Below are 25,374 nucleotides of genomic sequence, written 5' to 3' on the forward strand. Positions count from 1 at the left end.
TGGAAGTTGAAAACAGCACTTGACATGATATAATTTGCATATTTAACTAATCACCTTAATTGTTCTGCGGACCCCTTGGGGGCAGGAGAAGTAGTTAGAACATCTAAGTAATGCAGGTGAGAATTGATGGTTACTGACTTAGGCCATAATGTTGAAAATGCACAGAAGTGGCCAAACTCAGAATAAATTTTGGAAATTGAACATGATAGTTTGGATGCAGAAGGAAACACTTCAGAGAATCAAACCACATCTCTCTTCCCTCCAGCTCTCCCCTACAGAAGTTCAGTAAGATTCTGGAATTTGAAGCACCAGGTAAGACTACAGGCAGGACTAATGAAAAAGTAAGGCTTCTTTGAAGTTCTGATTGAGGAGTAGCAAAAGCCCATGTGTCATCCCTATCACCATGCAGCTAGGCAACTGTGTGGTAGTATATTCTGTGGGAAACTGAAGCTGAGAGACTGAACTCAGGATCCGCAGTGGAGGATGGCAGTGAGATGCTTGGCTGGAAAGATGATTAAGCCCTGTATTCAGACGGTGGAACCACATGATGGAAGCAGACTGGAATTACTGGGAAGGCAGCAGCCCTGGAGAGCAACTGGACCATAGTAGATCTCATATGAGCAAGGAGTAAACTTTCATGTGATAAGGAACTGAGATCTTGAGGGCTTTTGGTCCTTTCATTTAGGTCAGTTGTGGATATGGCAGTGCAGAGAAATAAGGGAACTCTGAAAAGTCTCTATGAAGACAGTAGCCTGGCTCATATTGCTATTTTAAATTTTAGAAAGTGAAATTTTCCTTGTTATATTTCAGGGATAGCACAATCTCTTCCCGGCAGATACACGCTCCAAATAGCCTAGGCTAACAAAATTGGTCGATTTGAAGGCCAAGAAACAAAAATAAATTTCAGAAAATATTTCTTCCACTACACTCCTTATATTTTCACTCACTTTTATACTTGAAATAAAATTTCCTTTGCCCAATAAAGAGAAGCAATGTGAAAAATACAGTTTAGTTTTACCAGTATACTGGTTCCTAAATTAGTCTTCTTGACCTAAGTAGGCATTTCTCAAAAGAATATATACAAATGGCCAACAGGCCCATGAAAAGATGCTCAACATCGCTAATTATTAAAGAAATGCAAATCAAAACCACAGAGGGGTATCACCTCACACCTGTCAGAATGGCCATCATCAAAAAGTGTACAAATAATAAATGCTGGAGAGGGTGTGGATGAAAGGGAACCCTCTTACACTTTCGGTGGGAATGCAAATTGGTTCAGTCACTATGGAAAACTGTATGGAGGTTGCTTAAAAAACCTAAAAATAGAGCTACCATATGATCCAACAATCCCATTCCTAGGCGTATATCCAGAAAAGACGAAAACTCTAATTCGAAAAGATACATGCACCCCAGTGTTCATAACAGCCCTTTTTACAATAGCCAAGACATGGAAACAAACCAAGTGCCCATCAACAGATGATTAGTTTAAGAAGAAGTGGTATATACATATCGTGGAATATTACTCAGCTACAAAATTATGAAATATTGTCACTTGCAGCAGCATAGAAGGACCTAGAGAATATCATACTAAGTGAAGTAAGTAAGACAGAAAAAGTCAAATAGATTACTTACATGTGTAATCTAAAAAACAATACAGGTGAATCTATATACAAAACAGAAACAGACTCACAGACATAGAAAACAAACTTGTGGTTAGCTAAGGGGAAAGGGAGCAGGGGAAGGATAAATTAGGGGTATGGTATTAACAGATACACACTACTGTACAGAAAACAGATAAGCAACAAGGATTTGCACAAAAAAACAAAACAAACAAAAACCAAACCAAAAAAACCCCTAGGATTTGCTATATAGCACAGGGAACTGTATTCAATATCTTGAAATAACCTATTATGAAAAATAATCTGAAAACATATGTATATAACAATCACTATTCTGTACACCTGAGACTAACACAATATTGCAAATCAACTATACTTCCATTAAAAAAAAAATTAGTCTTCTTGAAAGGATCAGGAGCTGGGGGTGGTGATGAAGGGGGTTCATCAAGCAATTCTATTGAAAATTCTATTTTATTTCAAGTCAACCGGCACACTCATGTAGATACTCACAATCTGGACCACTCTTCTCAGGAAAAGATACCCAGATCCAGCTCTTCTTCCATGGTCCGTAAGTTGTTGCTATACTTAATCTTGGAAAAGCAAGGGACATTGACAATGACAATTACATAAAGGCAAGGATAGAGCCACCTTTGTTCTCACTGCCACGATCTCTCTTAGGTCTCTCTCCACTCCTGAGAAATAACAATCACGAATCCAGTGTATATTCATAAAGTTTGTAGACAAAGGCTACGAAATCGAAAGTAGTATGTCATGTGGTTTAAACAACATACCCGCACCATCAACTTTTAAAAAAGTCAATATTACAGTTACAAGATCTAAAGACTTTCTTATCTATAGTTCTTAGTCAGTTCAACAAAGTCAACTAGATCTGTGTAATTTATTTTATTTTATTCCTTCTGCTGCTGATGGACAATAGGGTTATTTGCAAATCTTTGTTATTTCAAACTATGCTTTACAGAACAGCTTTGTATATAGGATTACTGGGTTGTATTTATGTTCACTTTTAACTTTTTAGGAAAAGCCAGCTTGCCCTCCAATTTCCACCTCTATTGGCAGTGTGGGAGAGTTCTGGTTTCTCCCTATCTTGACCCACTTTTTTATATTGTCAGACCTAATCGAAATGGGCAGAGAATAGCTTCTCAGATTGCTAGTGATCCTGCACATCTTCTTGTATTTATTGGCCATTTGGATTTCCTCTTTTCTGAATTACCTATTCTAAAGCTCTGCCTACTTTTTTTGGTTTGACTATTTTTTGTTGTTGTTATGTGGAAGTTATGTGATATTCAGGATACTAATTCATTGTCTATTTCATGTATGATGACAAACTTCTCCTAGACTGTAATTTCTTTTAATTTTTTAAGTCATTGTATGAGTCAGGGTTCTTCAGAGTAATAGAACCGGTAGGACATATGTGTATAGCTCTTAGTAGAGGAACTCATTCATTTGGCTATGGAGGCTGAGGAATCCCACGATCTGTTAGGTGGGCCATCAGCAAGATGGAGAACAGGGAATATGGTTGGGTCTGGGTTCGAAAGCCTGGGAACCAGGAGTGCCCACGTCAGGTGTCCCAAAGCAAGGGCAGACGGATGCGTCTGCTCAAGCAGACAGAGTAAATTCACCCTTACTCTGCTCTTTTGTTGAATCTGGGCTCTCAGTGGTTTCGGTGATCCCACCTGCAGTGGTGAAGGCGCTCTTTACTCAGTCTACTGATGCTAGTGCTAATCTCTTCCCTGAAGAGCCATGCAGGACACACAGAAGTGATGCTTTACCAGCTATCTAGGCATCTCTTAGCCCAGTCTACATGTGAAATTAACCCTCACAGTCATTAGTTTGGAATCATTTAAATATATCAGACATTCCCATCATGGTGCTTTTGGTTCTCTAAGCCATTGTTCCACCCTGAGTTCATAAAGACATTCTTCAATATTTTCTCTTAAAATTCTGTATTGTATCCGTCTGTAATGCACCTCAAATTTATTTAGGTAAGTTGTATGAGGTCAAGCTCCAATTCCACCCCCCAAAATAGTGCCACTGCCACTACCACATATTAAATAGCCCATCCTTCCCCATTGGTTTACTACCACTACACTACCTCCATCATAGGCACACTCCCACATATCCATGTGTCTGTGTCTGGCCTCTCTATTTTGTACGTAGATATATTTGTCCATTGAAGCTCAAATATCACAGTTCGGTAAAGGAGAAGTCATCCCACTTTGTTCTTCTTTTAAGGAATCATCATGGAGATTCTTGTTTGAATACTTCCCTACTTACTAGATCTGTCATCTTGAGCAAGTTTCTTAATATCTCCTTGATGCGGTTTCCTCATATGAGAAATAGGGTTCATAGGATTTCCCTTATAGGGTCATTATGAAGATAAGGCATAAATAAATTATTCTATGCAGAGTGCATTGAACAGTGTCTGGCATTAGATAGTCACCATATATTAGCTATTTTTAATAATATTTGTTCTGTTGGAGGTACAGAGAAACTTCTGTGGATCAAAAACAATGAAAAAGAGAGGGAAAAGACAAATCAAAGAGTGAGAACAGATATCGCGTTACTCATACCCAGTAAAGAACTAATAAGCAGAACATGTAACTACTACCAAGGCAGACAACCCAGCAGAAAAATGGACAAAATACTTGATGAGGCACTTCCTGAAGGAGCACCTACAATCAGGCAATAATCATCAGAAAAATTGGTTCACCCCTATTAGGAACCAAGTAAATGCAAATCATTATGAGCTACCCCTATGCCCTCACCTGATCGGCTAAAACTAAAAAGGCAGAAAATCACCAAAGGTTTGCAAAAGTGAAGGGCGATGAGCACCCTTGCATGCAGCTAGTGTGTAAACTGGTAAAATGTGTTGAAAAAATTTGGCAAGTTGAAGTTTACATATTCTATGGCCAGTATACACGTCAGAGAATTTTCAGAGCAACGCTGTTTGTAAGAGACCAAAAGTGGAAACAACCCAAAGCCCCATCAACAGTAGAAAGTTTATATGGTTGAATACTTTACAGCCCTGAAACAGAGAAGTCCATCTGCATGTAACGGTGTAAATGATGAAAAAATACACCAAAAATACACTAAAGTACATAAATACATTTGTGTTTCTTCAAGGTTAATAAAGTTTTCAAAAAAGGACAGATTTTTAATTTTATAATGTTTACCAAAATTACTATGTGAATATGATAAGGTCAGTGTAGGAGGCAGAAGGGGCTGTAATCTGGGAAAAAGAGCACAAGTCAAGCAGCCAGGTGCCTGGCAATGTTGCATTTCTTGACCTGGGTAGTGGCTCCACTTCTGTTCACTCTATAGTCATTTGTTGAACTGTACATATATGCTCTACAGATTTCTGTGAACACTTTATATTGCATAATTTAAAACATTTTTTAAAAGTGCTCTAAAAAATTGTCACATAGTGGTTCATAAAATCATTTGGTTTATAGCATGTTGTATTGTAGACTGTTTCCAAAACTCAGATTATGTTTCTAATTTTTTTCTTTCTAATATTGTTTATTGATGCCTTCTCCTGTTTGTTTATTATTTACCATATTATATTTAGTAATATGTAAGTTTTTGGACAGTTTTAGACTTACAAAACATTGAGCACGTGGATCAGGGAGTATTGACCCGACCCCACTCACATGTCCCCCTATTTTTAACATCTTAATTCCCAAGGTATATTGATGACAATTAATGAACAAATGTCAATATGCTATTGTCTACTAAAGGCTATCATCGGTTCAGATTTCCTGACCTTTTACCCAACGTCCTTTTTCTGTTCCAAGATCTCATCTAAAATATCAAATTACATTTAGTTTTCATGTCTCCTTAGGTTTCTCTTGGCTCTAACAGATTCTCAGACTTTCCTTGTTTTCGACCAAAAGTTAGTATAGAAACCTGAAAGTTTGGGGGAATACTGGTCAGGTATATTGTAAGATGCCCCTCTAGTGGAATTTGATGCTTTTCTTATGATTATCTTGGGTTTCTGTATTTTTTTGGAGGAAGATTTCGGAGGGAATTTTATCACATTTTAATCACATCATATCAAGCACATATACTATTAAAGTAATTTATGGCTTTTTTTTTTTGGCCACGCCTCGCAGTTTGTGGGATCTTAGTTCCCTGGCCAGGGATCGAACCTGGGCCCTAGGCAGTGAAAGCGCGGAGTCCTAACCACTGGACTGCCAGGGAATTCCCAGTTTACGACTCTTGATGTTGACCTGGTTAAAATGGTGTTTGGCACGGTCCTCTTCTATAAAATCACTACCTCTCCCCGACTCCCATCCCCACTTACCACTCTGCACCTGCTTCTCACGCTAAGGGAGCACTCCCTTCCTTTAGCAGGGAGCACGATATAATTTATTACCCAGTCCTTTCTTTATTTTATTTTTTAAGTAACAGACTTCTACTTTATTAATCATTTGTATTTTTGTATATGGCTGTTTTCCCTTTTGTTTTTTGAATTGTTCTATCATTTTTATATTTTTTTTCTTTCAAATAATTCTGAGGTATTCTGGTTTAGGTTTTACTAACTACTTGCGTACAACATAAAAATCAATAGATTTTCAGCTATTATATGGATATTGTTGTAGATGTTATGTGGATATTCATTTTTATATAAATATGGTTGTGTTCAGTTTTTCGATTATTGACTTTCAATTTTATTTCATGATTGAAATAAAAGATTGATCAAGATGGTACTCAATATGTTGATTCTATGGAATTTTTGTTGAGATTTATTATGTGGTCTTACAGTGGTAAATTTCTGTAAATGTTTTATATGTGTTGAATGGCATTTTGCTATGTGGTCGCTGCAGGTAATATAATCAAAGTTGTTAAATTTATTGTTTAAACTTTTATAACGTTATTAATTTTCTTCTCTCCTCGTCTATCAGTTTCTGGGGGAACGGTGTTTGAAAAAAAAAACTTCCCACCATGATTGTAAATATGTCAGTTTTATCTCATAATTCTCAGTCTTTGTGTTCTATGTCTCAGTGCTATGTGTCTAGGTGCGTAAAGTACGTCATTGTAATCTTTCCCATGAGTTTTTCTTTTTGATAACCATAAGCTGTCCTTCTTTGACCTTATAAATACATTTGATATTAATTGCTGCTAGACCAGGTTTCTTTTGTTTAATATTTGCTTGGTTTGACTTTCGCACGCCTTTTATTTTCAACCTCTTAGTTCGCGGTCAGATTGGTTTAAAAAATCAAAAGGACGCAGACAAAGTGGGCTGACCAACCAGAGCAAATACCTTTGATTGGTGCTGATCAAATTATACCTTTGCCCCGGTAGAAAGCCAGAGCCATCAGGACATGGGTCTGCATTTGGAGGCCAGCTGCCCAGAGAACACTGTCTCTCTCTCTGTGTCCTTGAATATCTCCAACTGGAATCAGGATTTTGTTGGTAGAAGGTAGGTCACTTTATTTCTGTAATTTGTGCGCATGAGCAAAAGAGTTATTTTCCTACCAGAAGTTTTAAAAAATGACACTATTTATGCATATATATATATAGAGAGAGAGAGAGAGAGCGAGAGGGAACTATACATTGGGATATCCTTTCCTTGAGTTTTTATTTTTAAACTATTTTCCAACTTGTTAAGTTAATGTTTTCTTAATATTTTCTTGGTAAAAATCACACAGATTTTCAGGAAAAAGCACCTCATTGAGTGAACTGCGATCTAATGGGAATGAGAGGGTTTCTAGAACTGGGTAAGGAGCGTGTCAATTGGAAGGGACTTGAAAATTATGTGGGATCAAATTAGAGATTTTGATTGGATATGAGTGTATTAGAATTGGGGTGGTACTGATTGAATTGAAATTGCTGTGGGACATATATAGCCAGACTTTGAGCACAGCCTGTTTCATTCAGAGGCTGAATCCTTCAAGGAAACCATTTTCTGGGTCCTCGTGTATCATCATTTGGAATTAAGATTTTAGACTAGCAGAAGGCAAGCACATTTTTGGCCTTTTTTTTTTATCCTTTAAAGCATAAAGATGAAAAGGATGACATTTTATATCAGAGAACAACTTTTTTTCCCTGGTAAAATTTTCATTTATTTATGCATTTAAAGTACAAGCATTGCATGCATATCATTTTTAGATTTCTTTATTGGGGCCATGTATTTCTGTTATTAAAGGGATTAAAACCTTTTTACTCTTTCACTTTATAATTGATTGTGTGCAGAAGCCCGACGTCAGGCAGCGGCTGCCTGGGCCCGCCCTTGCCGAAGAGGTCCACGGTCACGTACTGGCTCAGCTGGCGGTAGTAGCGGACCCGCGCCTGGCGCTCGTCCCAGTTGCTCACCACCCAGGCCACCAGCCCTTGTTTCCGGGCCAGCGGCGGGACCAGACCCGCCGGCTGCTCGCTGGGATGGGTCCTAGGGTAGAGGTAGCCGTAAGGCACTAAGATGTCCGAGTCGACCCGGTAGGAGAGCGTCCAGTTGAAGAGGTTACGTGCCAGGCTCTGCAGCCCCGGGGAGTGGGTGGGTGACTCGAAGTTCATCCACACCCAGCGCTGGCCCAGGGGCCTGGGGCCCGAGGCAGCCAGGGCTAAGGCCTCCGCGGCTTCCTCCTCGTCGTCGATCAGCACCTGCTGCTCCTCCGCCGGGCGCACGTGGACGCCCCAGGGCGGGGGCCAGTCCGGGGGTCCCTTCACCAAGTCTCGGTGGTGGAAAAGCACCGCCTGGGCCTCCCCGGAGGCCGCGCGATCAGTGAGCAGGCGGCAGCCGCTGATGTTGAAGCGCAGCCGGCAATCAGGGGGCGGCCTTTTGGCTCTGTGCCGGCCCCCGAAGGGCTCCCACCATAGCAGCACGCTCACCCGCCGCGGCGGGACGGAGGAGGTCCAGGGCAGCGGCGGCAGCTGCTTCCAGCAAACATAGACGACCACGGCGCTGCACACCAGGCTGGCGGCCATCAGCGCCAACTGGGCCTCGGACAGCCTCAGGCCTCCACGCCGAGTGCGCCGCCGGCCCCACCGCGCGCCCATGGCGAGCGCCGGCAGAGCCGCCGCCGCCCGCCGCGCGGCCGCAAGCCCGGAGCCGCGGTGCCCGCTCTCATGCTGCCGCTGAGGGTTCAGCCTTCGTTGCTGCTCGCCGCCCGACCTGGAGCGGGAAAGGGCGGTCCCAGGATCTAAAGGCCCGCAGGTCTTGCTCTCTTCCCCACCACTCGCCGCCCGGCGAGAGTCCAGGGCGAGGGAAGCGGACCCGGCGGCCCAGCCCAGCGCAGCCCCGTCCCTCCCCTCCACCGCGCGCCCGACCAGACCAGCCCGGCCAAGCCCCGGGCGCCTCCTGCTGCACCTCCGCCCACTCCCCGGCCCCTCCAGGGTTCCCGGACTCCCCGGCAGCGCCCCGCCCGCGACTCCGGATGCCGTCGCCGTGATCCCGGACCTCTCCGCGCACCCCACGCCTTGGCCTGGCGCTGGCGCTCTCGCCTGCCGGGGATTCCTTCCTAGCTGCGCCCGAGCCCTCAATCGCGGCCGCCCAGATTCTTGCCTTCCAGAGTGAGGGCCCGGTTCATCCCTGGGCGCCGGCAGCTGGCGCGATACCCTCCAGAAGCCGCGGCGGCGCGAGCGCAGGCGGGCGCGGGAGGAAGGCGGCCCAGGGGTACCGAGCCTCCGGGCGGGATCGAAGATCCTCTTCCTTCCTCTCGCCCCATCAATGGCCAGCGACGCCTGCCGGAGGGAGGGAGCCCGCGAGGCCGCGGAAACGTGCTGACAGAGGCGCAGCCTACGCGGAGCGGACCTTTACCTCGTGACCTGCCGCCGACGCAGGCAGGTTGCGCAGTCAGCTCCCGAGGCGCGGCCCACAGAGGTGGTGCATTTTGTGAAACCAAGTTTTCAAGGAAACCCTACTGTCAGGAGAACATTCGCTTTGCCTACAGCCCCAGCAGAGGAAACAGAAGAATCGAAAGTTTTCTGAGCAGTGAAAACACGTTCTTTTTCTTCGCTCCCCCGCTGAATGAACGCTTCTGCCTGCTGGCTCATAGCTTTCTTTGTACCAGAGCTATGAACTTCCTGCCTATTCAGTGAGATGAATGAATGAACAACACCATTAATTTTACTAAGCACTTAAGAAGCAGCTTAATATCTGGGCTCATGAAGATCCAGCAAAACACTGTGGACTATAAAACGATGACTAAGATAAATATTATAGCATCCAAGTTTAGGGTATAAAGGGTATCACAGTGGCCTCTTCAGGTTTATCAATGAAGCAACTGAGGCATCTACTTCTACCGTGACTTAAGGAGGTTTTTTTCTCGATGGCTTGAATTTGAATTTCTGGATTTTGGCCTTCATTTATGTAATTACACTTTTATTCAGCAAAGTTCTAAATAGGGCATGGGTGGGCTGTTGACCTAAGGAGAGGAGGCAGTTTGAGAGAATTTTTAGATCACAGCGGTGCATTGGTGGTGCCCCAGCCCAGTGCCATGTAAGTTACAAGATGTTAGGGAAGAAGTAGACTTGCTGGGAATGGGGCCAACCTGTCAGGTATTTTTGATGTTATGCCATTTGGATTTATTATGAAGAACTTTTTCATTGAAAACCAAGTACAGATTGTAAAAGCTTCTATAAAAATGGTTTCATTTAGGTAGTTTCAAGTGGCATTACCTGCCCGCCCACAGTGACAGTTTGGGAGCTGAATGGACAGCGTTAGGTGCTCTGGCTGTACCCATCAGCCTAGTGATACTTTCTCTTACACACCAAAAGCTTTTATAATAATGTTTTTATAGAATCATTTTTCAAGCTAGTTAAACAAATTGTCTTTGAAATTAGAAATTTCAGTGATTCTCCACTCTGTTATTTTTAATTAGAAAGAAAAGGCTATAAATGCATGAATAACTTTTTTCAACCAAAGGAAGGAAAGGACATATTGGCTTTTCTTTTTATGCAATTCAAAAACCTATACGTTTATGCCCATTCCTCCCCCACTTCAGTTAAATAAGACATCATAGATAGAGCCTAACATTGTGTTTGGCATTTGGTAAGTGTTAGCCTGCTTGCTTTTATCCTTCCCCCACTCCCAATTTTCCCTTAGATCCTTCAGATATTCCAATTAAAGCAACTTTTTACTGGCAGAATGGCTCAGATCTCATGAATATCAATTTCCATTGTGTCCACTTATCTTGGTAGGGTGCAGGACCACAAACTGTCCCTACTTCAGTCATATCTTGGTGTATGCGAGGGGATACCAAGCAGAAGTTTGTGGCTGGATCAGTGAAAAAGTCATGACTTACCTACAAACTATATGCATTTATTCACCGGGCAGTGGTTTGTTCTTACTTAAAAGGAATGGAGGGGAGGAGGCAAGAGGAGGAAAGGCTTTAAGGGAAAGTAATAAAGCCAGGTGTTCTCATTTATTCATTTAGCCAACTGGGAAACTGGGATGAAAAACACTATTTCTACCTTTCAGCATCTATGAGAAGTGCAGACAATGGAGAAGAAGGGATCTTGGAAGGTTTTGAGAAGGTGGTTCCTGGAATAATTAGGAATGATTAAAATGGGGGCGGAAGAGGGCGGAGACATTAGTCTAAACAGAATAAGCAGCATATGCAAAGGCCAGGCAGTGAGAACCAGGATAGTAGGTTAGGAATTACAAGAGTTTAGTTTGGCTAAGGAGATGAGGTTTTATGCTGAAGCCTGTGGAGAGTCCTTGAAAAGCTGTACCAAAGCAAGGGAGCAATATAATGAGATTAGTATTCTTTTTTAAATTTATTTATTTTCTTTATTTTAGTTTTGGCTGCGTTGGGTCTTTGTTGCTGTGCGCGGGCTTTCTCTAGTTGTGGTGAGCGGGGGCTACCCTTCATTGCGGTTGCGCGGGTTTCTCATTGCAGTGGCTTCTCTTGTTGCGGAGCACGGGCTCTAGTTGCACAGGCTTCAGTAGTTGTGGCTCGCAGCTTCTAGAGCGCAGGCTCAGTCACTGTGGCACATGAGCTTAATTGCTCTGCGGCATGTGAGCTCTTCCCGGCCCAGGGCTCGAACCTGTGTCCCCTGCATTGGCAGGCGGATTCTTAACCACTGTGCCACCAGGGAAGCCCCGAGATTAGTATTTTTAAACACTCATTTGTGGGAGGAGGTGAGTATACAGAAGAGGACGTGAGATGGGCTTCTGGTGTGGTGGCCATGTTTATTGATGTGGGCACTGGTTAATGGGTGTGCTTGGTTGAGGAAATTCATCAAACCTTATGCTTACATATGTAATTTTGTGTATGTATATAATATGTCAGTAAAATGTTGCTAAGAAACAAATCATTCTGTCATCACTAAAGAATGAGTTGGATATTAGGGACCAGGATAAGAGTAGAAGTATCTAGTCCAGTTAGAAAGCTCTTGCTATAATTCAGATGTGAAACAAAAAAGGCTGAACTAAGACAGTAGCTGTGAGAATGAGATTAAATTAAAATTAAAGGAGAATAGATTCAGAGGTACTTAGGAAGCCAGTCTCTTTCTCCAGGAAGGCTTCCTGGACACCCATACGCACACATCCAGGGTAGGTTACATGCCCCTCCTGTGTGTGCCCATATACACATCTTTCAGAACATCATTGGGCAGCAATCATGGCTGTTTCAGTCAAACTCCATCTCTTGCACAGAACCAGGCATCTAGTAGTATTCATCATCTCAATGAATACTTGAATGAATGAATGAATGCTCTTAATGTATTATTGAAATGATCTGTTGGTATCACTGTTCCCCATCTAGAAAGTGGGCCAGTATCAGGAGAAGCTGGCTATGTGAATGGCTTGCTGTGACCTTAAGAAGCTCCTTAAGCTTTCTGTGTAAAATGCTACACATGTATTAATCAGGACCCTGGGGATAAGCTTCAGAAACTCCATCAAATTAGGCTGCGTCTCATCGGCCCAACCTGGGCAGGGTGCTCATTCTTGAAGCAATCACTGTGGTCAGGGGATGTGGACTCTCTTTAGACCCTCTTCTGGATCCAGGGGGTGGAATCAGTCCCATATAAACCTCATGAACTAATAGTGGGGTGAAGGTAGTTGCCCAAAAGAAAAAGTGAAGTGCTGTTCCCTGAAGAAGAGGGAAGGGATGGTGGGCAGAGGCCAAAACAACATGTCTACTAGCCTTGTGCAAGGAATTATTATTATTCTAAATGAATTCTAAATCAATTTCGAACGTTAAACATTCTATGATTCTTTTTAATTTGGTCATAATAAACAAATGTTTCTTTCGTGTATTTAAAGGCCTCCCAGTTTCCACAAAATATTACACAGGAAGAACTGGATTTCGGTCGCAAGCATGATGACAAGGTCAGATATCAAGAAGGGCTTTTGGCCCCTGATTTTGCTAAAGGTGTGTAGAGGGGAGCTCCAAAATTCAAGGCTCATTTTTTAATTTCTTTTTTAAAAATATGGAACACTTCACGAATTTAGATGTCATCCTTGTGCAGGGGCCATGCTAATCTTCTCTGTATCGTTCCAGTTTTAGTCTATGTGCTGCCAGAGCGAGCACTCAAGGCTCATTTAATCAAGATAGATGAGGGTTCCACGCACAATGGGGCCAAGAATGGCCTATTCAGTTCCAAAATTTAATATAGGACAGGATTCTCTGGGGGCAAGAACCAGGCCAACTGTGGTTCCTAAAAATCTAACTTGTGCTTTGTTCTTCCCCAGGGAAAGAATTCATTTTAAGTCTCTCCTACTGCTCCTCACCAGAGACAGTTGCTGTTTTCCAGGGATGCCTCAGAACATGTTCCGACTGCCTTGAGTCTGCCCACCAGCACCTAGCTCGGTCAGCTGCAGGTGCATGAGAACCAGGCTGCCCTCAGATGGGTGGCTATTTTTGGTTGAGACTTCTGTGACTGAACATTGACCTGCCAAGTATACTTCAAATTTTTTTCTTGAAGAGATAAAAGGGGAAAGTTCCTCCCAGTGTTACGTACTTACCAGGAAATGGGGTGCAGCCAGTGAGCAGGTTCAACTGGAAAAGCTAACCCGTATGCAAAAAAAGGTGGAGATTATTTCTTTTGTCAGATACAAGTTTTTAACTGTGTATAATTGGGCAGATGATTATGGAATGACTGTTAGTTAAAAAGTGTTAGGACTTGTGTAAATTCCACAACAATCCACAAGTTATTGTTCATTGCCCTATTAATTCCTTGATAGAAAAAAGAAAACTAACACCAACTTTTAAGGTCATTTCTTTTTATCTAAGTGCAAAAATTTACTGCCCCTAAAAGGTACTGTTTTTTTTTTTTTTTTTTTAACAACACCATCAATGTATTTCTTGTGCATTGCAGATCGTCAGCTGTAAAACAGAGCATATTAGCCAAGTTACAGGAAGCAGTGGAAGTCAATCTCGGGACGGCCATGACCTACACGTTGTTTGAATATGCCAAGGAAAATAAAGAGCAGCTCATGGAGAATCATCATCCTGTTCCTTCTGCTACGTCCATAAGCAATATCATCTCAGTGGAAACTCCTAACACAGCCCCATCAAGTAAGAAAAAAGACAAAAAAGAACAACTTTCAAAAGCCCAGAAACGTAAGCTGGCAGATAAAACAGATCACAAAGGAGGACTTCCTCGAGGTTGGAACTGGGTTGATGTGGTGAAGCATTTAAGCAAAACTGGCTCTAAAGATGATGAATAGCACTTGGAATTTGAGACGAGGGAGGAAGAGCATCCTAAAAGGTACTGTTATGAATGGTCAATATGAGAATTTATTACATTTATTTTAGGATTTTACTCTTATGCACTCAAGTTCTTCCTGTATTCTTACTTGACTGAACAGGTAGTGCAAGAATTTTGGATGTTCAGAAAAAGGTACATTGTGAAATTCTGGTTAAAGTCAGAAATATTTGTACCATATTTAAAATATTTATAGGGCTTACTTCTGCATTCTTCTTGTTAAACTACTCTTTCCGAAAAGAGAGTTTATTTGCAGTCACATGTAGAAGTTATGGAATACAAGACACACAAAAGGAAATTATTTTGACATTGCAATAAGCACGTTAATATCACACAGTGCAATGCCTGGCACATACGAGGTGTTTAATAAATGTTTGTTAAATAAATGAATAGATGAGTGAATCAATGAACGCCACTGTTAATTTTACTTTTCATGAGGCACTTATGAAACAGTTCACTTTCTTCATTCACGGAGAGTATGCAAAAGACTTTGGACTAAAAAGTAATGACTAAGATAAATAATATAGCACAAGTGTAGGGTGAAAATGGTAAGTATCATACTGGCCTCCCCAAATCCTCTTCAGGTTCACCAGCATTATCTCTGTACCTCACCTGAAGTCTACTTGGGTCCTCAGTCAAATGAGTTAGCTCAAATTCCGTACAGTCTCAGGAACTCAAACACGTCTGATCTGGATTTACTATGGTCCTGGCTCCACATCAGAACTTATGTGTGGCCTTACTCAAGGCAATCGGACCCTAGCTCAAGACAAGACCCTAACTCAGGCAGGCAGCCCAAATCTCTACAATTGGAGGAAGGGATCGTGACTCCCCTCCCCTCCCCCTGCCCAGACCCCACTTCTCACACAGACCCAGGGCACACCTCACTAAAGAAAATGGAGAGAAGATGCCTTTTCCATAGAAGTCAGGGAATTCTGTCTTGACCAGCAAATTACCTCCAAGCAGCCACTGAGAGCACAAACGTGGTCAGACCAGGTTCCATCACACTTGTTCCTGTGATTCTTCTAAAAGGGCTCTGAGGCACTTGAAATATTAAGAAATACTTGTTGGATTAAAGTCAACAAAATTAGTGACATACAAATGATTTTGGAAGAGTGTGAGAATGGAAGGGTAAATGCATGTTGCTTATGCATGGCAAGGAAAAACCTTTCTTGAATAAGTGGGACAGCCACTTTTTATAGTTCCACGACCAGCATACCGTGGCCAAATAAACCACAGCCCAGAAATCTTGCAAGATTCACCAGGGTGAAATCACAATAAAAGTGCTGGTTATGTTATTTTCAACCACTCCAAAAAGAACCTTTTGTCTGTATTTACCCTTAGCAATGTTTAAGCCAATTCAGCAAGTATTTGATCTTGGGAGAAAGAGAAAGACAGGTGAATAAACACTGCCCCAACTGTCTGATGGCACTGCAGGAACTACTTCTGTCCTGGAAGCACCACTGGACTTCTGCAAAAAAAGGGAACTTCTTTGAGTGAGCTCACTGCTCAAAGACTTAATTTCCAGGATCATCCAAGACAGCAGGGGAGTAACAGCCCCTCTTGAAGTCAGAGAAGAGAAATTAGACGTGAATAAAAGCCGTAGATGCTGCCTGACCACCATTCACACATTCTCACTGTTCGTCACTGAAAATCTGCTGTGCCTCTTTCGTTCCCTTGAAACTCTCAAGGGCCCATTTCCCTGTCCACAGTTTGAGAAAGAACTTTGAGGATTGTTGTTAGCAGATTTTGATAGGATGACCCCAGGATTGGCTGTGTTCCTTTAAAAGATAAAATACTGCAGTTTTTCTTTATTTTGATATATTATGACGACTCCTTTGTCATTATCAGCTTGCAGAGCTATTTCTCAAGTGTTTTCCAAGCAATACAGGACTGAGAGTTGTTCTATATTGATATTTGGAGGGCTACATTAGGGTCAGACCTTGTTTGGGCTTAAAAACTTGCAAAGGCTGTAACTTCATGCAGTAACACTTACTGGATGTCAGTTATGTGCCAGACACATGAGGTATATCTGAACAAACAGACAAAAATTTCTGCCCTTGTGGGACATGCTAGCTATCACACTCAACCCACCCATGTAAATTATAGCTTTAGAGAAATTCCAGATCTGAAGAATCCAAAGGTAGACTTCAGAAGCTATGATGTGTCAGGTCTTTAGTAACCCTGCCTATTTGCTTCTTGAGGCAACATTTCCTTGATTGCCTTGTCACTTCTGAACTGATCAAGTGTCATTATCAGGGTAGAAAGTTCTTTCAGACACCTATCTTTGCAACTTTCTCATATCCGTTTGTAAATAGTTAAGCAAGGTTTGTTCATATTATCAAAGACGTTTTTCAAGTTAAAGGGAAGCAATGTTTTTTGAGGGGTCGGGTGTACACCTGGGTCTCTCCACCCAAAAGTTTCCACTCTATCCCCTTTAGTTATAGAGACCTGGAATTATGAACCGGAAGGAAGCTATTTAGCCCACACACGTGCTCCAAGCAGGTATTATAATTAAGTCAGATAAAACTAAAGGCAGCTGTACTACTAAGGATTCTTTTCGTTGCCATTACAGTGACTTACTAGAGACAGCTTTATGGTGACTGTTTCTTTTTTTTTGGCCACACGGTGCGGCGTGCGGGATCTTAGTTCCCTGACCAGGGATCAAACCCATGCCCCCTGCAGTGGAAGTGCAGAGTCTTAACCACTGGACTGCCAGGGAAGTCCCAGCATTAGACCAAAAAAAAAAAGGGCAGGGTGGGGGACAAAATTTACTGTCATGTAAGAAGTGTGTCTCATAGAGACCCACCTTTTTTTTTTTAATAGTTGAAGAGTTTTATTAAAAATAGTAAGAAAAAAAAAGCTAATGTAATTAAGTTAAAGAGTCATTAGGCAGAAATTTCCTTAAATGATGAGAGACTTAACCTTTCCGTGAGTCCAAAGGCCCCTCCACCGAGGGACAGTCTCCAGTGATGCCCTGCATGTTCACTGGTTCCCAGGCTCTCATCTGACAAACTCACTGGTAGCTAAGGCTTTGGTGTCCTGCACCCAAGGCTAGTCTGTGACAGAGAGCTCCCTTGAACAAAATTTACTATCTTGTGAGAAGGGGTTCTTACAAAGCCCAAGAGGAGGACTACAGGGCAGAGAATGCCGTCAGAATGCTACATCTCCTTCCTTCTCTCCACCCCGCCATCCCCATCAGCTTTCTGTGTTTCTCCAGTTCACTGGGCAGAATATAGTTCTCCCTAGCTCCATAGTTCTCCAACAGCAGAGTGTGACAAGCAGATTTTGAATCTCAGTTTTAAGTCTTTGGCAGCAAAAATCTGACTGGACTTCCTTGGGCCTGGTGTCACTCTAGTGAAATTAGCTATGGTCTGGCACTGAGTCCAGAGCAGTGGTGGTCAGTAGGTGGGTTTGGGCAGGGAGTGAGGGTACTAGTTCTCAGAGAAATGAACACCTTTGTGAGCTGAACAGTTCTGGAGAGGTGTCTGCCTCTTGTGTTTGTTCTGATTTCGAACAGATGACCAAGGAAGGAACTTTCTCAGTCTTTCTATTATTTCCATAAACAAATGCTTCCTTATGTCTAAAATAAATACCTGCAAACAACTTATTATGAAAAACTATAAACACATTCAAAAGTAGAAACAAAAAGGTGATGAACTCCCAGTTCCCTTCATCAAGATTCAGCGATTATTAAGATTGCTCACATATGCTCCACCTAACCATTTTTCTTTTATTTCTATGTTTTCAATTAAATCCCATATATCATCTTTCATTCCTTCATGATTACGTATGTCACCTACAAAGTCTACTTACCAAAAGAGCTGAACCTGAATCCAATCAAGCCACAGGTAACTTCACACCAGGTGGCACTTGGTGTCCAATTGTTGCACTTGTGTGATGTTAAGATTAATCACAGGTTCTTGTGGTGCCTAGCCTTCTCTCCCAGTGAGGAATCCCCCATCGACATCTGTCTAGGGCTTCCCTGGTGGCGCAGTGGTTAAGAATCTGCCTGCCAATGCAGGGGACACGGGTTCGAGCCCTGGTCCGGGAAGATCTCACATGCTGCAGAGCAACTAAGCCCATGCGCCACAACTACTGAGCCTGCGCTCTAGAGCCTGAGAGCCACCGCAATGAGAAGCCCGCGCGCCGCAGCTACGGAAAAGCCCACGCACAGCAACAAAGACCCAGCACAGCCAAAAATAAAAACAAATAAATTCAAAAAAACAAAAAACCACATTCGTCCAATGGTTTCACCCATTGATGAGCAGAGTCAGTTAATGCTTTGGGGATTATAAAATGGTAGTTTCACTAATCTATCATTCTTTCCACATTTATTAACTGAAATTCTGTAAAGAGGACTTCCCTTAATCTACTAGGGCTATTTGGTACCTAAATTACCAAATTGTTCAGAAAAGGTAAGATAATAGATAATTCTTTCTTTTCAGTCGCTGCCTTTGTAAGTAAGAATTAATGCCTTTGCAATTTCGATTAGTGTTCAGTGAAGCTGGGTTTTGTTTTTCTTGTTGCTGTTTGCCTTATTCTCTCTCATTTAAAACATATACTTATGAACTCATGGCTTTTTATATATTCAGTGAGTGCCAATTTTTTTATGCTAAAATTTCTCCATCTTTGGCCAGAGGATTACTTCATGGTGGATCCTAAGTCCTTTGGATATGACCTATTAATTTTGGAAACTTCCCTGTTTTCTGTACAAGATGCTCCAAATTCATCCTGGAGATTTCCTGCCTCAGATCTGGAATCAGACATTCCTCCAAGGAGCCATGGCTTCTTTTTTAATCTAAGTGTTCTTAAAACTCAACTTTATTGAGGTACTAGGGGTTAGGATTTCCATATAAGAATTTTGGGGAGACATAATTCAACCTATATTCAACATGGGGAATTTTTTAAAATGTTATGAACAGTATGAATTGTTTAATTTACCAGGTTTTCCTTTCAATATTGGCTACCAGAATCAAACTTGATAAACTTTAAATTAGAATTTAAATGAAAGAATATAGTGAAGTAAAGATCAGGATCAGGGGAAAAAGACATAGCTTAATGATCCAGGCACACTTACAATAGAAGGACCAAAAATCTCATTGTTAAACAATCTGAAGCCGTAAATCTGTTTTGAAACTCCCCAGAGTATAAAGAAATAAAGGGTTGATGGGGAAGGAAGAAAGTAAGGCAGACAGGCAGTCAGAAAGAAAAGAATAAAGGAAGGAAGGAAAGATGAGAAGGAAGGGAGGACAATGAGAGGGAGCAAGAGAGGGGTGGAGAAGAGAGAGGGAAACAGAGACAGAGACAGAGACAGAGAAAGAGAGATTAGGAGCTAATCCAAATCTACATTGTTGGGACACAACTAAATCTTAGGCCCAATGACGCTGCACCCTACCCCCATGTCCCTGGATAATTAGTTTGGGTATATTTTTCTTTTTCATTTTCTCTTTACCTATTGTAATATTATTTCTTAGGAAATAGGTAATACTATTAAATCAGAATATAGAAAGCCTAATTAGAGTTTCAACACAATCCCAGCTGCAGGGGAAATCCTAACCTCTTTGCTTTTTAGCATTCTGAGAAGCAGTCCTTTCTTTCCCAAGATAATTTTCCTATGTTATGTTTTGCTTTGTTTTGTTTTGAAGATATACGTAAAGAACACAAAACTTAAGCGCACAGCTCAATGCTTTTTACATGCAGCACACACATACTCTTACTTGTGTAACAACTACCCAGATAAAGATATAAAACACAACAGGATCCTTCATGCTTGTTTCTAGTCAATAGTTCCCAAAGGAAACCACTATTTTTCATAGTTAAATTTATCATTTTTATTGTTTCTGACTTTCATATCATACTTAGAAAATCATACTTCTCCACCCCAATATTTTCTTTAAAATCTGCCCATATTGTCTTCTGTTACTTTTTATTGTTTTATTTTATTTATTTTTAAATTGAAGTATAGTTGATTTACAATGTTTCAGTTGTACAGCAAAGTGATTCAGTTATACAGATATGTGTATATATATGTATATATATATTAATATATATTTATATATATATACATTTATGTATTCTTTTTCAGGTTCTTCAGAAGCTGCTATTTTGACTTCTGTCTCTCTAGGTTAGTTTTACCTGTTTTTCCAAATCTATACATGGATTCCTCCAGTATGTTCTCTTTGTGTCTGGCTTCTTTTTGTCATCATAATGACTGTGAGAGTCATTGGTCTCATATGGTTTATTCTTTTTTGTTTTCTTGTATCTTTCCACTGTATAAATATATTACAATTTATCTAGTTTCCTGTTGATAGACATTTGGGTTGTTTCCATTTTTAGGCTATTTTGAATAAAGCCATCATAAACATTTTTTTACTGTCCTTTTAGGTGGCATCATCTATTGTACAGGCACCATAAAAAAATATGGGTTTGTATTTAAGAGATATCATTACCATTTACCATCAAAAGGGCATCTAAATAGTAAGAAAACAAGACTAAAAGTAACTGAGACATGGCAAGAAATAAAATATATAAAATTACCTTGGTGCGGTCAGGGAAGATTATTTCATAGCATTTATTGTGTTTGTCTCATATATACAGCACATATTTACTATATAAAAATTGTTTTAATATAGAAAATATAAAGAAGAAGATAAAGAAAATATTGCTCCTCCCCCAACTCCATCCCCAGATAACCACTGTTTGTATTTGGGTATTTAACGAATATCCAGTATAATATAGTTTAGATATATATAGTTTATATATTGTGATACTATTTGTAGTCATCTTTCCTCCTTTAACATCAGCTTTGTCCCATGTCTTTAAATGCACTTTGAAAACATGACTTTAATAGTTTTATCATATGACCAAGAAAAAGGATCTGTAGTTACTGATGGTACAGGTGCTGGATGGACCACACCAGGTACAGGGAAAACCATGAGTCAAAAGCCCTGCCTATGCACACAGTTTTAATCAGCATTTAGTCCCTTACTTACTTAAAATTTTTTTTTTTAATTTTACCATAGTAAGAATACTTTACATGAGAACTATCCTCTGAACAGATTTTTAAGTGTACAATACAGTCTTGTTATCTAGAGGCACAGTGATGTATAGCAGATCTCTAGAACTTATTCACCTTCTACAATTGAAATTTTATAGCCGTTGATTAGCAAACCCCCCGTTCTCTCTCACCCTGGCCCCTGGCAGCCACCATTCTATTCTTTGCTTCTGTGAGTTTGACTAGTTTAGATTCCTGGTGTAAGTAGAATCATGCAGTATTTATTCTTCTGTGACTGGCTGATTTCACTTAGCATAAAGTCCTCCAGGTCCATCCCTGTTAATTTCCAATCTCCTGTCGTGTGTGTGTGTGTGTGTGTGCACGCACGTGCGCGTGTGTGTGCTGTGTAGGCAGGAGTGTGACTCTGGCTGAAAAATTCTGGGAACTAAGGTGATTTGGGCTCTTGAAATGGACAATGTTGACTCCCAACTTGATCACCCTATTTCATCCAAACACCTTCTAGCTTATTCCATCTAGAGTGTAAACATGCAGATTTCTATCAGGATTAGGGAGTCATCTTGGCTATGAGGAAAATATAAAGCATTTCCTGTTTGTTGTATCAGTGGGAGGAGGTAGAAATATTTCTTAAAATGCCAAGTTTAGAAAAATCAGATGCAACATGAAGGTAAGTAAATTGTGGTACTGTCATATCAGGACATACTATATAGACTGTAAAATCATGATTTAGACAAACATATATGATATAGGAAAATGGTCATAATGTCTGACTAAGTGAAAAAATGCAGGCTATAAAATAGGTGTAATGTGATAGTATTTTTATTTAAAAAAAATCCTCATTGTATGATTTCTATCTCTATAAATATTTTGGTTGTAAACAAAGGATATCTTAATAAGACAAACCAGAGGATACATTTCTTTAAAAGTAAGACTAAAACATTGTCTTTTCCAAAAAATTTTGTCCCATTGAAAGTGGGGGTCTGGCTGCTCGCAGGTCTAAAGCCAGTAAAGAGGCAAATGGGTGGAAAGGAAAGTTTGCTGTATTTCGGAGGCCAGCAGCCTGGGGGGAAGGGCGGACTCCTGTCCAAAGGCCAACTCCCCCCCACAGACAATCAGTGGGCAAGAGCTTTCATAGGTGAGGGGAGGGAGCTACATGCAGAAACAGCACAGTCAGCTCTGACAGTCATCTTGAAACTGGTCATGCAGTTGTTTGATCATCGTCATCTTGATTGTTTTAAGTACAGTTAACCTTCAGTTCCAGGGTCGGTTTGTCCCCATTTCTTTGAGGCCAGTTCTCGGAACTGTGGCAGCTTATGTCATGGCTACTGTCTGGTCATCAGGTAGTTAACTTCTTCCACCTGGTGAGGGTTTCAGTATCTATAAAACAGCTCAAAAGTTATGGTTCAGAATATTATCTATAGCCCTTGCGAAGGAACTAGATGTTCCTTTGACTTTGCTTAATGACTACACTATTATTATTTAGTCTTGTTGGACTGTTTTCCTTTTTTTTCTGCATTTTCTCACTTCTCAGATTAAACTTATTCTTTGGCTAAAGTTTTTCCACAGACAAAAGGCAGGCTGAGGACATGGGGCTCAAGGACCAAAGGGTCCTGCTCTGTTTCACCATCTCATGCAACTAAAGAGTGTTCCCAATCAATTTGGCTTTTTTTTTTACTTCTAATCTTTTAGTCTGTGTGGCTCACAGATACTTTTGCCATGACTATTTGGCCAAATTAGGAAGTGGGGTGCAAGCCCTATGACACAAGTGACCCAGCAACCCATGGCAACTGTCCCTGGCCTGAACCCAGGAAGTTCAAAGATTCCAGAGCCAGGAGCACATAAAATGAAGGAGGAAAGTGAGCAAGTTGCAAACATCTTTAGAAAAAAAGCATTTTTATTTTTTTTCTGACCTCAGAAAGAATGCTTCTGTCGTATTTCATCAATAATGAAAATAGCCATTGGTTTAAGATTGCTATAGATTTTTATCACTTTAAAGAAGTGTTCTTGTGACCCTGGCTTTCAAAAAGTTTTCATTTAAAGATGCTTTTTAAATTAAAAGAAACAAAACAGATGCATCCTATTATGTAGCAATTTAAAAAATCATCCTCTATGTTATTCATTATTATAAATAATCGTGGGATGAAAAACCCTGTACATGAAGCCAGTTTGGAAGATGTGCAGTGGGGCAATAAAGAACAGGACTTAACCCCAAAAGGACCAGGGCCCCAAAGTGGAGAAAGGAGAGAAGCCCTAGCAAGGAAACCGTGCCATGAAATCCGTCCTGCAGTGGGGAGGGTGCAGTGTGTGTTATCGGTTGACCAGGAATAGAGAGGCTGACGCAGAGGCCCCAGCCCGAGTGGCAAGGCTAAGAATAAACTGGGGGGAGCTTGTGTATTGGGCAGAAGTAGAGTGGAAATGAGGGAGGAAATCCTTGAGCACGTGTTTGTAAAGTAACCCTGAAAGCCCAAGTGCAAACAGGACATCATTTCTAATGGGTGAATAAAAGTCAATACTCCCGGGCTTCCCTGGTGGCGCAGTGGTTGAGAATCTGCCTGCCAATGCAGGGGACACGGGTTCGAGCCCTGGTCTGGGAAGATCCCACATGCCGCGGAGCAACTAGGCCCGTGAGCCACAATTACTGAGCCTGCGCATCTGGAGTCTGTGCTCCGCAACAAGAGAGGCCGCGATAATGAGAGGCCCGCGCACCGCGATGAAGATTGGCCCCCACTTGCCGCAACTAGAGAAAGCCCTCGCACAGAAACGAAGACCCAACACAGCCATAAATTAAATAAATAAATAAATAAATAAATAAAAACCTTAAAAAAAAAAAAAAAAGTCAAGTCTTAAAAAAAAAAAAAAAAAAAAAAAAAAGTCAATACTCCCCAGCCACTGCTCCTTTTGTGTGTCATCCTAATATACATGCAGAAAGGTTGATGGTAAGAATTTGGGGGAGGTTAAGAGTTTAGATTCGTAAGCATAGTAAATGCTTTACCCCATTTTCAGGTAGTTTGGGGTGTTATATTTCTTGACTAATTGAAGATGTAATCTCTCCAATTTTAGCCACTGGCTCACAACACTGTTTTTTAAGTAGCCGATGATTAGAGAGTTCCATTAACATGGTGATGGCTGGAAGTGGCTTACATGTAGGATCTCTTAGTGTGTATTAACTAAATGGAAATTTCTGTATTAAATCTGGAAAAGTTTGGATTTTGACTCAAGAGATTATTGACTGTTTCACAGTGTAAATATTTTTAAGTAGGGAAGAGACATACCCAGTCAACAAATCTTTGTTGAGCTGACTTGATTTATTTCATTCATCTGAGAAATAAACTTGAGAACCATGAACTGGAGGAAGTTTTAAGATGAGCTTAAGTGAAGAAGGAGAATGAAACGTGTATAACCAGAATACTAGGAAAAAGAACTTTTTAAGTGGGTGAGGGGGTGTAAGTAAATCACAGCAGTTATGTATAAAATGAAAAATCTGAAAAATCCAAAGGTCCAAAACATAGAGTAATAAATGCAAAAAAAAATAGTACAAGCATATAAAGATTTTTAATATAATTATTCATTTATATTTTAATGAGTGGGAAATTATATGTTGTGTTATATATACCATACAATGTGATTTCAAATATTTCCTATGCATATAAAGTAAAACATGCATAGGAAAAAAGAATAAAAATATATCAGTATGTTATCAGTGGCTTTTTCTGGGAATTGAATTACAGATGGGTTTTTTTCCTTTATTTTTTTTTTATTTTCCAATTTTTCTACACAGTACATATGTTACTTTTGACAACTGGGGGGAAAGGAAGGTTAAGGTTTTTTTCTCCTTTTTAACTAACCTCTTTTTAGCCCAGCAGTATTACAGAATTTGTAAAATGCCCCCCTCCCTTTAAAATCTCTTCATAAATTTCCTGGCTCCTTACTATTTAGTGACAAATTCTAGAGAAAGGATGAGCTCTACCAAGGCTAGCATTAAAATGGTTGTCTCTGAGTCAGAGACTTTTCGTCTCTGCCATTCATTTACTAACCTTTACCTATACCTGTAATTTTTTTTTAATGGATGAC

At 40.8% G+C, this 25,374-nt stretch overlaps 2 protein-coding genes and 1 non-coding gene across 3 annotated transcripts; 1 reads left to right on the top strand and 2 right to left on the bottom strand.

The window, feature by feature from the left end:
- Positions 1–7,741: 7,741 nt before the first annotated feature.
- LOC130708786 (alpha-(1,3)-fucosyltransferase 4-like) lies at positions 7,742–9,277 on the bottom strand. Its single transcript, XM_057552030.1, has 2 exons — positions 9,142–9,277; positions 7,742–8,751 (listed from the first exon to the last, which is right to left on the bottom strand). The coding sequence occupies exon 2, from the start codon at positions 8,634–8,636 to the stop codon at positions 7,803–7,805; it is 834 nt and encodes a 277-aa protein (XP_057408013.1). The 5' UTR covers positions 8,637–8,751; positions 9,142–9,277; the 3' UTR covers positions 7,742–7,802.
- Positions 9,278–13,007: 3,730 nt separating this feature from the next.
- Positions 13,008–13,114, bottom strand: LOC130708970 (U6 spliceosomal RNA). Its single transcript, XR_009009380.1, has one exon. It is a non-coding gene; the product is annotated as a U6 spliceosomal RNA (small nuclear RNA).
- A 414-nt stretch (positions 13,115–13,528) lies between these two features.
- LOC130708933 (RWD domain-containing protein 4-like) lies at positions 13,529–14,464 on the top strand. Its single transcript, XM_057553491.1, has 2 exons — positions 13,529–13,612; positions 13,902–14,464. The coding sequence occupies exon 2, from the start codon at positions 13,972–13,974 to the stop codon at positions 14,251–14,253; it is 282 nt and encodes a 93-aa protein (XP_057409474.1). The 5' UTR covers positions 13,529–13,612; positions 13,902–13,971; the 3' UTR covers positions 14,254–14,464.
- Positions 14,465–25,374: the final 10,910 nt, after the last annotated feature.

The sequence above is a fragment of the Balaenoptera acutorostrata genome, chromosome 9, assembly GCF_949987535.1.
Source record: "Balaenoptera acutorostrata chromosome 9, mBalAcu1.1, whole genome shotgun sequence".
NCBI lineage: Eukaryota > Metazoa > Chordata > Mammalia > Artiodactyla > Balaenopteridae > Balaenoptera > Balaenoptera acutorostrata.